This window comes from Lissotriton vulgaris, chromosome 4_1 (assembly GCF_964263255.1).
Source record: "Lissotriton vulgaris chromosome 4_1, aLisVul1.2, whole genome shotgun sequence".
NCBI lineage: Eukaryota > Metazoa > Chordata > Amphibia > Caudata > Salamandridae > Lissotriton > Lissotriton vulgaris.
This window is the reverse complement of record NC_141691.1, coordinates 1,402,342,988-1,402,355,380: the sequence shown is the minus strand read 5'-3', so window position 1 is coordinate 1,402,355,380 and position 12,393 is coordinate 1,402,342,988. Positions and strand designations below refer to the sequence as shown.

General features: G+C 45.5%; 1 protein-coding gene across 2 annotated transcripts in view; it reads right to left on the bottom strand.

Moving 5' to 3' along the window:
- Nucleotides 1–12,393, bottom strand: part of IMPACT (impact RWD domain protein) — a 198,030-nt gene that overhangs the window by 128,091 nt on the left and 57,546 nt on the right. For both annotated transcript variants that reach the window (XM_086965651.1, XM_086965650.1), the window contains exon 3: nt 7,302–7,354. In XM_086965651.1, coding sequence (XP_086821777.1) covers nt 7,302–7,354 — 53 coding nt within the window. The remainder of the gene's footprint in view (nt 1–7,301; nt 7,355–12,393) is intronic.

The following is a 12,393-nucleotide window of genomic DNA, read 5'->3' as shown; positions in this document are numbered from 1 at the left end:
GGCAGCTTCAACGCCGTCACCACTCCAGCAACCGCTGAGACTCCCGCTCCCACGACCACCACCCGCACCAACCGCCTGCTGGCCTGGACCAACATCAACGACGACGACACCATCAAGTTCATGAACACCGTCCACTCCGGATCCCCGGAAGACCCCTGCCCACTCCACATCTACAACAAAGTCAGCAGCACCATCGCACCCCACCTCCGGAAAACCATCAACATCTCCTTCGAGACAGCGACTTTCCCGGAGAGCTGGAAGAACGCAGAGATCAACGCCTTACTAAAGAAACCCAAGGCGGACCCCAAGGACCTCAAGAACTTTCAACCCATCTCCCTGCTCCCGTTCCCAGTGAAGGTCATCGCAAAGGCCGTCAACAAACAACTGACTAGCTTCCTCGAAGAAAACAACATCTGGGACCCGTCACAGTCCGTGTTCCGCAGCAACCACCTCACCGAAACTGCCCACATCGCTGCCACCGACGACATTAGGACCCTGCTTGACAACGGAGAAACCGCGGCCCTCATCCTCCTGGACCTGTCAGCCGCCTTCGACACGGTCTGCCACAGCACACTAAGAACATGCCTCCACAATGTCGGAATCCAAGAGAAGGCCTTGGACTGGACCACCTCCTTCCTCTCCGGCAGAACTTAGACCGTCCGCCTCCCCCCTTCCGCTCCGAAGCCACCGAGATCATCTGCGGCGTCCCCCAAGGCTCATCCCTCAGCCCATTGCTGTTCAATGTCTACATGACACAGCTCGCCCACGTAGCACGACGACACGACCTCAACATCATCTCCTACGCCGACGACACCCAGATGATCCTCTCCCTCAACACAGATCCCCACACCGCCAAAACCAACCTCCACGAAGGAATGCAGGCCATCGCCGACTGCATGAGAAACAGAATATAGAAGCTGAACTTGGACAACTTCTCATTTTTGGCTCCCTCTTTTTGGAACTCCCTCCCCGGCCACCTACGGATGGCCAAGCATTACCCTCTTTTCCGTAAAGACCTCAAAACCTTCTTATTCAACCAGGCCTTCCCTCTGTAAATTGTTCTTATTGTTTCCTCTCATTGTACCAACATCTAGTGCCTCTCCTCTGCTATTTTTGCCTCCATAGCGCCAAGAAACCGCACGGTGAATGTAGCGCTTTATAAATATTTTAAATTCAAATTCAAATTCAAGATGAAGGTCCTCATCCTCTGACCCACCCCCTCGGCCTGGGACGACTCCTAGTGGCCGACTGCACTAGGAGCACCCCCTACACCCACCGACCATGCACGCAACCTAGGAGTCATCCTCGACTACACCCTCTCCATGACGAAGCAGGTCAACGCCGTCTCCTCCTCCTGCTTCAACGCCCTCTGCATGCTTCGCAGAATCTTCAAGTGGATCCCCACCGAAACGAGAAGGACGGTCACCCAGGCACTCGTCAGCAGTAGACTAGACTATGGCAACTGACTCTAAGCAGGAGCCCCGGACAAACTCCTGAAACGGCTCCAACGCATCCAGAACGCCTCCGCCCACCTGATCCTTGACACCCCTCGCCGCAGCCACATCACACCCCACCTGAGAGACCTGCACTGGCTTCCCATCAACAAGAGGATAACCTTCAAGCTCCTCACCCACGCACACAAAGCACTTCACAACACCGGACCAGCGTACCTAAACAGCCTCTTCACCCCCACCCGCCAGCTCTGCTCCTCAGACCGCCCCCTCGGCACCATCCCCCGCATCCGAAGAGTGACAGCCGGCAGCAGATCATTCTCCCACCTCACCGCCAAGACATGGAACACCCTCCCCATCCACCTGCGGCAGACTGAAGACCTCCTAACCTTCAGGAGACTTCTCAAGACCTGGCTCTTCGAACAGTAGCAGCGTCCCCCACCCCTCCAGCGCCTTGAGACCCTCACTGGTATGTGGAGCGCTTTATAAATACCATGATTGATTGATTGATACCGGAACATGATAACAATTAGCATCAGACATAGTCTAAGCACACATCTTGTGTCATATTATGTCAGATGTGTGGTCTGTCCTAATACTTACACAGCTAACAATTTAAATACCACTATTTTGTCTTATTTCTTTTGCAGCATTACTCAACCCAATCCAGGGTGTCAGAGCGCTTTACATCATGCATACACATTATACAATGACAATAAATCATATGTGTATAAATCAAATTACAGGATGTGTTACATAAGATTGTGAGGGTTACAAGGTGTAGGAGTCTAATGTCCTTTCCTTCATAGTTCACTGTGCTATATTAGAAGGATTACAATTTATGAACAGCAAGTAACAGCAAGTAACTAAAGGATCTCTGTGTAAAAAGCAATAACCCACTTACCCAACTACATAAAACAAAAATCTGTCATCTGTATGTCACATGATGTGCTTTGCAGGAGACATATTAACGCTCTATGTGACTTTCATCCAAAACTGGGACTAGACTAAAAACCTGTCTCTCCAGCAAGAGCATTAACCTCCAGAGTTACCTTACCATTAATATTTCCTGAGATTTACTAGGTACATATAGATCTATGCAGCAGGTGCCTTTACCCCATAAGATATTTTAAAATGCAGACTTTGCAACCAATTAAGCAGAACAGATATACTGCCACTTTCTCCTTGTTACCAATTTCTTTCTGGCAGAGTTTGAATAAATAAATTTATAAGCGGAGGCCTAGATCTTGAGCTGTGGTTGCATCACTTTTTTTGGCACAACTGCGACGCTAAATTTAATTTATTGATTATTGTAATACACTCAAATGTACTCATGATAGACCTGCTTAACATATAACCTCCTGTGAGGTCATAGGTTGTGATGTCACGTGCGATGTCACACGCTGTGATGTCACTTACATACTGCCTAACTTGGTTAGTGCTGCACTTCGTTTTTAAGGACTTATGCCCTGGTGGGAGAAGTATAATGGAGAACTGGTATTGGTGGTTGTAGGAGGCTGGCTTACTATATGGTGCACACTTTCAGCAGTGATACACCTTGCACTAATCCAGGCAACCTTTATGATGGTTTAAGTGGTCTTTGATACCCACAGAAAGCTCTCAAAGTGTTTGCTGGCTTATCTTGAAAGAGTGTAAAGCAGCTTGTTTTACCACATTTAATCGACAGTGTAGATTAGATTAAAAAGAACCACACCGTGTTTTATAAAAAAAAGTCTGTTTATTACACAACACAATCACAGACACATTGGTATATCTCCTACCCGGAGATATCTATAATACACACAAGAATACTTCAAAATAATCAGGTAAGTAGCACAAATATACACTGGTCTCCAGGGGGAGACCAAATTATATACTAAGAAAGTGGAATGCAAACTGCAAAGGAGAACAGGACTTGGACCAGAAGACTCAGAGGAGCTGGGGACACAAGGAACCATCCAAGGTAAATACCCTGAAACCCCAGGGGGCAGTATGCGGAGTGGAAACAGCCATGTGCCCAATGGAAGTCAATGGAGAAGTTGCAGTTTTAAAGAAGAAGGACCAGGTTAGATGTCAGTGTTCAGGTGGTCAGTGTCTGGCGGGAGCACCAACGAGCCTTGGTAGCCGCAACTGGCGGGGAAAGTGAAAAGATGCAAACATTGGGACTAGCAAGGTCCAAGGGACTCACAAGGTGTAAAAGCATCAGAGCATGCCCGAGCAAGCAGGAGAGCCAACTGAAGCAAAGGAAGACCCTTGAGAGGACCCACCGGCCAAAGACACATAAGTCACAAGATGATCTCAGGCAGCTCACCAAATATGGAGAACCACGATGCAGTGATTACGCTGATCTTCGAGGGATGAGGTGCTTAAGGCTGGAGCTTCATGTAACCGAAGATCTCTGGAGTGCAGGGTCAACAAGCCTGGGCAATGGCAAGTTGACGCAATGCACAGGGTTTTGGTCTAAGGAGCTTCAACAAGGGATACCATCCTCAAAATTGCAGAAGACAGGTCAGGCCTCTAGGGACCTGGAGAACCACCACCTGTGTTGCTGGGCCACGGTAAGTCCGTAAGACGACAGGAGCAGCGGACCGGTCAGCTTCATTGCGGTGCCTGCAGATGCAGGGTAGTGACTCCTTCACTCAAAGTGACATTACCTCAGATGTCCTTGATGCCCACAAGTCTTTGGGAGAACCTGGATGAAGCACAGACACAGACAACGCAGAAGACTAGAAAAACAGTGATACTAGGAGCAGCAGGAGTCTTCCTTGATGCAGTCTCTGTTCCAGTCGCAGTCCAATGAAGTTCAAGTGTCCAGACATTCAAAAAGTGTCTTGGTTTCAGAGGGGAGTCTTGTTCCACGATGAACCTGAGGATCCACCCACAGGCGAGCCTTTAAGTACCTAGGGAGAGGGTTGGGACGTATCAGGGGTCCCTCCCAGAGGAGGGGCTGGACAGAGGGCAGGATACTACTCTGTCCTTTGTCCAGTTTAATGGCATAGCAGGAACCAAGGGTTCCTGAACTTGCTCAAGCTGGAATATACAAGGAGGGCACCAAATGTGCCCTTCAAAGTAGTCTGATGGTGCTGGGAAGCACCCCCACCCTAGCCCAAGTTCTGTCTGGGAGGTGGTCAGACCCTCCTGTGACTTTCCTGTGACCACCTTCCCCTGCTCGAGCCCAGCTCAGCAGCAGGAGTGTGACCACCTTCCCCTGCTCAAGCGCAGCTCAGCAGCAGGAGGGCAGGATCATGTTTGTGGTCGGCAGCACCACTAACTTGCTGGCAGACTTCGAAAGGCTGTTACTGGGAGTATGGGCGGGGGGGAGGAGTCCCTAAGGAGACTCTCAGTACATGGGGCTCATACTTCCAGAACCAGAATCGGTGTTGGGGTATGATTCCAAAATATTTGATACCAAACATGACTAGGTTTGGTGTAGCCATTATATAGTTGGACATCTAGTAATGACTGATGTCCACTATATACCTTAAAATGGCTGACCACACTAACAAAGGCTGGAGAATCGACTCCAGGGCTTGTAGGGGTGTCCTGCTCATGCAGGGGCACTCTCACACTTGTAACCAAGCACCCTGTCCTCAGGACTGAAGTACCTACCCTGGGGTGACTTACAGGTTTTAAGTGCGGTGACCTCAGATATAAGGAAAGATATCTGTCGTGAGGTGCAAGCACCATCTCACATATGCTGCCATGCTTAAGTGGACTCCCGGGGTGGCACAATACATGTGCAGCCCATGGAAGACACCTTTTGTACCTATGCTCTGGTTACCGTAGTACCATAGACTAGGGACAGCAGACTACAGTCAAAACACACTGACACCAGACTGCAAAAAGTGGGGGTAACCATGAAAGCAGATCCTACTTTCCTACAGTGGTTTTGTAGTCTATGCATCCATTTTAAATGTTATCCTTGCCTTATTAAGAGGCCAGTGTAATTCAATGGGAATGAAGAGTAATGTGATCGAATTTCAGAGATAAAGACATACATCCAGTTTGGCATGTAGGACAGTTTTCAGTGGCAAGAGGCAGGCTTGTGAGATGCCCACAAGGGTGGTGAGGCCAAAGTCAAGTCATGACAGTATTTTTACTGGAAAAGATACAAGAATTGCTTAATATGTCTGATGTTCATCAATAATACCTCATATATGAGCTTTGCTCACACACCTCATTCTGCATATCTCACTATATATCTTCTGTGAGCATCTCATGTGTGTCACACAAGAGGCTTTTTTACACTGGTAAGCATCTATCTTCCACACAAACACTGTACATCTCATTTGTGTCAGCATCCCACACAAGACTAATTCTTATAGCAAATTTATCTCATATGGCTTCTTATATTTTTGTGCAAGATAATGCAGTTTAAGTGCATTCTACACTCATATGATCCATCTGCAATAATGCTTCTCATAGATTAGACAATAAAAGTTTCTGTGTTGTGGTGTATACTGTGCGATGCATTAAGGCATTCCCCATCCTCCAGCCACAGGAATGCAGAAGATAAACTTCCAGTGTTTTATAAACTATTTTTGCTCTCTTTCTTGTGCCTTGCTAAACAAGGGGGTTCCAAAAGGGATCTGACTGACTTCAATACTCAGACACACAGAATGCTATACCACACTATTAGACCTACCAGCCTTAAAGTGGTCTTCCCCCAAACCTTTTGTATGCTTAGCTCCTCTTTTTGCGGATTCTTTTTTGTTAGCCTTAGGACTCTGAGCACTTTACCACTGTTGACAAACGTAAAAGTGCATGCAATTCTCCCCTCCCCTAAACGTGGTAACATTGGTGCATACACAACTGGCATATTTAATTTACTTTTAAGTACTTTGTACCTTGGTGTACCATATACCCAAGGCATGTACATTAAATGATACTAGTGGGTCTGCAGCACTGATTGTGCCACCCACAAAAGTCACCCTTTAAACATGTCTCATGCCTGCCACAGCAGAGCCTGTTTGTGCAGTTTTACTGCCTTGTTGGCTTGGTATTAAAAACTCATTGCCAAGCCTTAAACATCCCTTTATTACACATTGGTCACCCCGAAGGTAGATCATAGGTAGTCCATAGGGCAGGGTACTATGTTACTAAAAGGTAGGACATGTACTTTTGAGTTTTGCATATCCTTGTAGTGAAAAACACCTACATTCATTTTTCCCCACCATGCAGCCCACTCCTCTCAGAGATGAACATTGGGAATTCCTTAATACACTCTTATAAGCTGTAATTCCTGGTTAGAAAGGAGTAGCTGTGTCATGTTTTATAGCTTTGGCATGGCAATGATAAATTCTTTTTACTAGTAAGGTTGGATTTTCCATTACTATTCAGATACGCCACTTTTAGAAAGTGGACATTTTTCTGCTCTTACAGCTCTGTGTGCCTGCAGCCTGACTCCAATACACTCCAATATCAGTCCAATTGCATTTTGAGGTTTAGGTAGGTTACAAAGAACATTAGTTTATTCTTCCTTTTTTTGTCCCACCTTTGTTTGCTATGTGCATGAAGATGTAAGATTCAAAAACATGTGTTTTGTTCACATTTGGTCTAATTACTTTGTGAATCTTAAGAACAATAAAGCATACTTGCAAACTGTAACTATATACCTGCCTGTATCAAGGTTTCACTACAAAACTATGCAATTGTATTCATTTAACGAAGCGTACGGCTCTCAGACAATGGGCGATTTGTATAGGGCCACTGGAAAGTCCAAGAGGTTGCCCATGTCCCCCCCAGAAATGGTGTGTCCCCTAAGCCCCTGCAAGAATGTCATTAACAGAGAAGACTACAAGCGATTTTCGATACTCAGAATGTTATCATCTGTAAAAAGGCATTTCTTACTTTAGTTGATAAATCGGTGGTGCCTCCGCTGGGTACTCGGTAGGGAGTATTACCTGTAAAAAAATGCAACATGTTAAAGAAGTAAAAAAAATGGTATAAAATACAGAGAATTTTAGGACGGTTCAATAATGGGTACTTTTGCTTATTACCTCTACCGAACAGCCCATGAGGCCTGATCTGCATTCAGGATTTGATGCATCAATAAAGAAGCACTTAAAAACACAGAAATGGCTTAATTTAATGAACTGAGTGAATAGCAACAATTTGTACACGGTACAAAAGGGGGTGGTGATGGACGGAGCATATGAATCAATCAAACACTCACACCCAATCAAAAGATCTGGGTTTAATCCATCACCGTTCTTTAGCCCACTCCGCCACCCCAGTTCAGACATGGCTATATGCAAATCAGACAGACCCTGTGCCTCATGGGAACAGTCCAGCCCAAACTGCCAAGCCATGTCTTCCCTGGACCGGAAACAAGCTTCCGAGGACCGGTTTCTGGCATTCCAGCCGTCTTCAGCCCGGCTTGCTTGAATCCAGTGGCAAAGTGAGCAAGGGACTCACGTCTGAGCATACCCTGCCACACTTATGGCGGCCAAAAGCAGTACAAAAGGGGGTGGTGATGGACGGAGTATCTGAATCAAACACTCACACCCAGTCAAAAGATCTGGGTTTAATCCATCACTGTTCTTTAGCCCACTCTGCCACCCCAGTTCAGGCATGGAAATATGCAAATCAGTCTGACCCTGTGCCTCATGGGAACAGTCCAGTCCAAACTGCCAAGCCATGTCTTCCCTGGACCGGAAACAAGCTTCGGAGGACCGGCTTCTGGCATTCCAGCTGTCTGCAGCCCGGCTTGCTTGAATCCAGTGGCAAAGTGAGCAAGGGACTCACGTCTGAGCATACCCATCATAGCGCATATATGTGTGTCTAAAAGCAATATGTTCACTGAAATAGGAATGCTTCCAGGGTTAACAAGTCTAACCATGTTTTTGCATTATTGATCATGGTCAACAGTATAGTTCTTACATTATTAAGCTGTTGTCCTTTAATAAAGAAAAATTCTCATTAACCAGTTATCATACAATTTGAGTTTGAAAATATTTATGGTTTTTGTCAGAGTATACTCAGGAGTAAATTGACCGGAGCCCAAAGGGAGATTAATAGTATGCAATCTAGGAGTGAATGGTTAAAAATTCGATATTTGGCAATGGAAATTATTAAACATGCAAAGGCCTAACTTGGGGCGGAAATATGATGAGACTTTCTTTCTGCTAAAGAATGGCTTATAGATTTTCAATTGTGTTTCAGAGAGACAAATTTAAGACGAGTGACAAAAAGTAGCACATTTTTGACTCCTTGAGGGCTGGATGTTATGGGGGGAAAAAAATTCAAATGATATGCATCTCGTGATAAGAAGAAATAAGTCTCTGTAGCATTAGAGGTAAGACGTGTCTAAGAAGGTTATGACCACAAGATGCTGTCCACTGTAAATAGCTAATTGAGAGTTTATACTCTTTCAAAACAATTATCATCATTAGCAACGATCTGCTAGCCTTCCATTTGGTGCCACAATACTGAAGTTTTCAAAATAAATTAAGAAGTATTCTTGCTTTAGTTATATTAAGCTTTGAGTGTTTTTTTAATCATCTAAGGGTAAGCAGCACCTTATGCGCAAAATAAAAAATTTGAAAATGTTTTTACAATTAAATAATATCATTAGTTTTTATAAGGATGGACGATATATAGGAAGAAATTAGGATGTGTTAGAACACGTTTTGATATGGCATTATATTAGCATCACTATGTGTGGCATGAGGCTGTGTAAATGTGTTTATTAATTATTTCCCCACCTTTTTAACAAGTTCTATAACCTCTTGTGCTAGACCCACTTCTTGTGATGCAGCTATCTTGTGTCGCTTCCTAAACAGGCAATGGGCAGAGACACTGGACTATGATTTTTAAAGAAAAACGATGCTTTTATAAGCAACATACTTCGTCATCAAATTGCACTTTTGTATTTTTAGTGAAATTTGGCCTGCTACTACTACCTTTTGGTTGGAGTGTCGAAGATAAAAGTCAACTTGCTTTAATTCAAATGGCTTTTCACAACGTGAAATAATTATTTTTGGACGCATCAACACTAATGGAAAGAAAAGTGTTTTTCACAGAAAAAAGTTTAACATTACTAAATATTAGGCATCTCAAAGCCTTGTCCAACTATTATTTTCTTGAAGGTTTAAGCAATATAAACATAAACAAGTATTGGCAATGCCCAAAGGTCTAGGTCTGCCTTGAATGTGCTGCTCCCTCCACTCACATGGGCACACCGCTCAGCTGCAATTACAGGGGCATACACCTACCACTGCGTCTTATGATGTTAAAGCATAATCTTCATTAGAAGTGGCTTTGAGGATGTTGAGTTCATCAGTGAGATCTTGGAGGGATGGGACTTTGGGACTTTGAAGACTGACCATTGCGGGATTCTATGGGAAAGGGTGGGTGTAGAAGATGAAGCAGACTTGGTATCGTCTATGTGCTATTGGATCTTGTATATCTGTTCTCTGAAGAATAAATGGATGGCACTGCACTTTTCTGTGGAGTGAGGAATAGCTGGGTCTAGCAAGGCGTTGATGCAGTGCTTTTTGTAGCTTCATTGATTATGTTGATCTAGTACTTTGCTTTGACTGATCTGTTTGCAAAGGAATTGTTCACTATCAGCAAGTTTTTTTCAGTACTAACGGCCATATGTATCAAGATACCAATTAGCGATTCTGTAATAGATATTTTTAAGAAATCGCTATTTCAGAATCGCTAATTGTTATCTTCATCAAGTAAATAGCAATTTTGTAGCGATTTCTTGATATTTCTTAATTGCGAATTCCCAAATTGCGAATTCGCAATTAAGGAATACTTTCCTATTCATTTCTATGGGCCTCCTGGCCTATAGGAAGGAATGGGAATTTACAGCCTGATTCATCAAGCCGAAATCAGATCGCAAAGGGCCAGATTCTGAGAATCTGGCCCTTTGCGAGCTCTATTTTTGCATTTGGGATTCATCATCCCAAATGCAAAAATCGGTAATAGCGATGTCGCAATTTTGCGAGGAATTACATTTAAGGAATCTCTATTTGAGATTCCTTAAATGCAATTCATCATCCATTAAAAAATTGCGAATTTGCAATTTCGGCCTGCTATTTACCGCGAGGTCAAACCTCGTGGTAAATAGCGAAAACTCAGAAAAATGCTTTTAAAAGCATTTTTCTAAGTTGCATGTTGCACACACACATGTCCTTTGGACATGTGTGTGCGCAACACCTGTTTCAATTTGCATTTAAGGGGTGCTACAGGGTGTCCTCTGGACACCCTTGGCACCCTTAAAATCGCTATCTTATTTGCGATTAGCTAATTGCTAATCGCAAATAAGGAATACTCCCCATTCATTCCTATGGGCCTTTTGGCCCATAGGAATGAATGGAGAGTTATTCCTTATTTGCGATTAGCAATTAGCTAATCGCAAATAAGGATTGTGTAGGAATCGCAAATCTTTTTGCGATTCCTACATGAATCCCGTTTTGCGAGTCTGTAATAGCGATTCCTTATGAATCGCAAAACGGGTCTATGATAAATCAGGCTGTTATTCTCAATTTGCGATTCGCAATTTGCTAATCGCAAATTGAGAATAATTTCAAGGGTGCAGGGGTGTCCAAAGGACACCCTGTTGCACCCCTGAAATAAGTATGGGTGCACATGTGGTGCACATACATGCCCTAAGGGCATGTATGTGCATCACATGGCACTTAGAAAAATGCAAAAATGGGCATTTTTCAAGAAATTCGCAAATTATCACTAACTTGAAGTTGGTGGTAATTTGCGATTCCTTAGGGACAATTAGCAATTTCTTTTTGCTTCATACATTGCATTTAAGGAATCGCAAAATTTGAGATTCCTCAAATGCAATTGCAAAATAAGGAATCGCAAATTTTGCGATTGCTTATTTTGCACCGGATTTTCATTCCTACATCCAATTTAGTAAATTCGCATTCGCAAAGGCCGAAATTCTGCGCATTTCGGCCTTTGCGAATGCGAAATTGTATGATACATATGGCCCTAAGGTACTAATGGCTTTGGCTTGCAATTGAGTGTTGTAACTAGGGCGTGGATTTTCTTATAGCTTTCCACAAAAATGTTGATTTTTTTTTTAGCAGTGAGCTGATATTGGACATGGAATTGATAGGATAAGTCATGAGTTCAAGCATTAGGGGGGGCGTAGCTAGGCGCGCAATGGAGAAGGACGCACTAGGGTAGAGCTCCGATCAGAGCTCCCATCTCCCGGGCCGATTCTCCGTCCCAGTTGTCCTGTACCGGCCACAACTGCAGGCGAGCCCCTGAAGAACCCCTGCCCACCCGCTGTCCAAGTTTGGGACTGGTTGCAGCCCGGGCCCCGCACCGGCACTGACTGAAGAAACACAGCCGCCCGACTGCTGCTATCCTGCGGTGCCTGACTACGAGAGACCGCGTCCTCGGACAAGACACTAGGCCCAGTACTGCGGCCTACACAGCGCTCCGCCGCGGCCTGCGGCTTCTGAGTGGGAGGCTCGGATGTCTTCCCCCGCTTCCTGACGTTGAGCAACTGGAAGGCCTCCCGCACCGCTGTGCTTCTCCCCCACCTGAGGCAGCTGCAGACCCTTGCTGCGGCGTTGGAGAATTACGGCTGGGCTCCCAGGGGGCTGCACAGGGAGAGACACGGGACGCAACGTGCTGGGCTTCGGTGGCGGCGGCTATGCGGGAGGTGTGCCCGGCTGGGTCAAGAAAGAGTCCGATGCCCCCGAGACACTGGTTGGACCTGTAAAAGAGGAGGGGAGCGCTAGCTAGGGGCGGACAACAACCCCACACCCCAACCACTGCTTGGTGCCTGGATCGGCGCACTTGGCCTGGAACTGTGGCCTGCTGCGCTTACTGTTGGGCCCTAAAACACCTAGGGACGCGGCCCGGACGACTTCCCCCCCCCCCACCCCCCACCCCCTCCACACCAAAACTACGTGGGCGCGGTGCCCCCCTACTACAACGCGACGCAGTCACCAGACCT